Raw genomic sequence first — 3,523 nt, 5'->3', positions numbered from 1 at the left:
GAAGGTTTGAGAAGTTGTGTGATGCCCAACAGAGCACATATCCCATAAGTAAGGAACGAAACAGAAATAATATTTTTCTTTCAGTTTTTGTGCATTATTTTTTCAAATACTGCTTAAGCTGTTAGGACATAAATACTTATGTTGATCAGACCTAACTACAAGGAACTGCGGAATATTTCTTTTGGCCTGGGGCATCATGAAAACATTACTGAGACAATGAGAACCTCTGAGCCAGGTACAAATTTCCAGAAATAATTAAGAAATGCTACTTACCACTGAGAAAAGAACTGAGAAGTCATGGAAGTAGGCAATAACTTTCTTAATTATTAACTGAAGCTGTAAAACAAACAAACAAAAATCTTATTTTTAAAGACTTAATGTTTAAAAATTTCTTTCTGGTTCACATTCTCTCATGAAAACCTGAATTTTTTTTTTTTTAAAGGCAATCACTTTTCATAATTTGCAATTATAACTACAATAAGGTAAGCCTGGATTGTTCGACAAATGGTAAACTGGGCTTAGGGTAGGCTCTGTCTCAGTCTGAGTTTGCTCAATGACTCTGTACATCCTACTTTCTAGTCCTGGGGAAGTAACTGAGTCTCAGTCTCAGCTTCCTCATCTGTGAATTGGAGATCAAAGCAGTAAGGACTCAACGGAATGGTTCATGGAAAGCCCTGGTTGCAGTGCCCGCCCTTAGAAAGTTCTCCATTAATGTCAGCTATTGTTATTCCTTGAATAGTGGGCAAACTTTTTCTATAAATGTCCTACATTCCACCACAACTACTCAACACTACTGTAGTGCAAGAGCAACCATTGCCAACATTAAATGAATGTGCATTAAATGAATTTGTGCCAATAAAACTTTATTCACAAAAACAAGTGGCAGGTTACATATAGCCTACGGGCTGTAGTTGCCCAATTCCTATTCTACATCATCGTGTGGCCCTGTGTTTCTTGATTATTCACTGGAGAGGATTTGGACAGAGTTCGCTGGTAGATTTAAAGGCCAAGGTATTACCCAAGGACAGTGGCACAGTCTGTGAGGTCTGCCTAAAAAAGGCCCAGATACTGATGGTTACCGCCCCTCACTCTGCGATGCACAGTCCAGACCGAAAGGTTGACAGGGTCCTGGTCCAGGAGAGCCAGGGAGATGCTGTTTCTAAATAAAATAGAACTCCCTACCTCTGGGTGCTATCAAGAAAATGTAGTGACAATTTGTTTACACTAAAAAAACTGCTGTTTCAATAATTTCCAAAGAAAATCTCTCACATTCTAAAAACAGAACATGAAGAACGTTATGTGCCCATTTCATAATTAGGCAGCTTACTAGGTCAGTCAAGCAAAAAACTAATAAAGGACTTCAAAACTTCATCATAAACAGTGCTCCAAGGCATACCATTGTAAGACACTGCAATGCTGTCTGGTTGAAATAGTTTCTGAAGCACAAAGCACCTAATCCCTTTAGAACAAGAAATTTTTTGTTAACACTTAAGCACAGCTACACATAAACTGTGATTTTAAAAGATAGGAGTTTTTTCCCTTAATATTTCATTGTAAAAATGCTCAAAAATAAAGAATATTGAAAGAATTATACAAACACCCATTTATTTACCACTTAAGACTCTACAGAAGCTAGTATTTTAATTTACTTTATCTCCTCACTTATCCATCCATCTAGTGATAGAATTTGTAAACACACAGTCCATCCACTTTTTAAAACCTTTTTGTTTTCTTATTATTATTTTTTGAGACAGGGTCTTTCTCTGTTGCCCAGGCTGGAGTGCAGTATGGCATGATCTCAGCTCACTGCAGCCTTGACCTCCTGGGCTCAAGCAATCCTCCTGCCTCAGCCTCCAGAGTAGCTGGGACCACTGGTGCATGCCACCACCAGCTAATTTTTGTATTTTTTCAGTAGTGACAGGGTTTCACCATGTTGCCCAGGCTGGTCTTGAACTCCTGGGCTCAAGCAATCTGCCCATCTCGGCTTCCCAAAGTGATGGGATTACAAGTGTGAGCCATTTCACCTGCCTTTAACTTTTTATTTTGAAGTAATTTCAGACTTGCAGAAAAGCTGAAAGAATAGTACTGAGAACTCCCACATATTCTTTACCCAAATCCATCAATTTTTACTATTTTGCCAAATATGCTTTCTGGTTCTATGTAAAACATACTATTTTTTCCCTGAACTATATGAGAGTAGATTGCATGAATCATGCCCTTACCCCTCAACACTTCCTTTTTTATTTCCTAAGAAAAATCATATTCTCTGACATTTCCACTTGCTGTTATCAAGTCGGGAAAGTTAACACGGATATAATGAAATCTAATCTAATTTGAAATCTAATCCAATCTGTTGATTGCCTCAATTAGTCTTTTCTGACATTACTTTTTTCCATCTTCTACGCAGGATCCAGTCTGAGATTGCACACTGCATTCCATTTTCACGTCTCTTTAGTCTGTGTTAATTCACAAGTTCTTCCGTCTGTCCTTGTCATTTATGGCAATGATATTTCTGGGGTTTTTGGTTTTTTATTTATTTTATTTCATTTATTTATTTTATTTTTAGTTTAGTTCAATCAGAGACAGGATCTCACTCTGTCACTGAGGTTGGAGTGCAATGGTGCCTCCATAGCTCACTGCAGCCTCCAACTCCTGGACTCAAACAATCCTTCCAGCTCTGCCTCCTAAGTAGCTGGAACTACAGGCATGCACCACCACATCTGGCTAATTTCTTTCTTTATTTTTTAAATTTTGTAGAGATAGGGTCTTGCTATGTTGTCCACACTGGACTCAAACTCCTGGCCTCAAATAATCCTCCTGCCTTGGCCTCCCAAAGTCTGGAATTATAGGTGTGAGCCATGGAGCCTGGCCACAGTGTTATTTCTGAAGAATTATAGAATGCTTCTCAGTCTGGGCATGTGTGACATTCCCTTGTGATTAAATTCAGCTTATGCATTCTCAACTGAAATGCTATACGGGTGATGCTGTGTGTTTCTCAGGGTACTACATCTGCAGGCACATGATGGCCTTTTGCTCCTCATTGGTGAGATGAACTCTCATTAACTGGACTATCCAGTGTCTCTGCTGTATAGTCACTATTTTCCCCATTGCATTGATACCTGCTCAGTAGGAAGACCTTTTGAGATATGCAAATATCCTGCTCCTCATTAAACTATCAAAATCTCTCTCCTCCTCAATGCATGCAAAACTCTTCTTTCCCCAGGTTTAACATACACCGATAATTCTTACCTAAAGGAAGACAATTCTTGTCTTTACTGTGATGGCTGCAAAATGGTGATTTTTCCAGCTCTACCATTTCTTTCACATTTCTCAATCTGCTCATCTATTTATCTATTCGTCATAAGGATGGACTCTTGGATTCCTATTTTATTCAGTGGGCTATAATCCGTTACTGTCCTAATTCCATTTGATCCTCAAATTGGGAGCAAGTGAGAGCCCCTTCAAGCTGCTCTTATACCCTTTTCACATGCCCCCATTAGTGGGGTTTTTTTTTTTTTTTTTT

General features: G+C 38.7%; 1 protein-coding gene across 1 annotated transcript in view; it reads right to left on the bottom strand.

Moving 5' to 3' along the window:
* The window catches only part of LOC105504495 (chromosome unknown open reading frame, human C16orf62), a 180,737-nt gene that overhangs the window by 88,656 nt on the left and 88,558 nt on the right, over positions 1–3,523 (bottom strand). The window contains exon 20 of the mRNA XM_011931960.1: positions 274–336. Coding sequence (XP_011787350.1) covers positions 274–336 — 63 coding nt within the window. The remainder of the gene's footprint in view (positions 1–273; positions 337–3,523) is intronic.

The sequence above is a fragment of the Colobus angolensis genome, unplaced genomic scaffold (assembly GCF_000951035.1).
Source record: "Colobus angolensis palliatus isolate OR3802 unplaced genomic scaffold, Cang.pa_1.0 Scaffold92, whole genome shotgun sequence".
Taxonomy (NCBI): domain Eukaryota; kingdom Metazoa; phylum Chordata; class Mammalia; order Primates; family Cercopithecidae; genus Colobus; species Colobus angolensis.
This window is presented reverse-complemented; position numbering and strand designations above follow the sequence as displayed.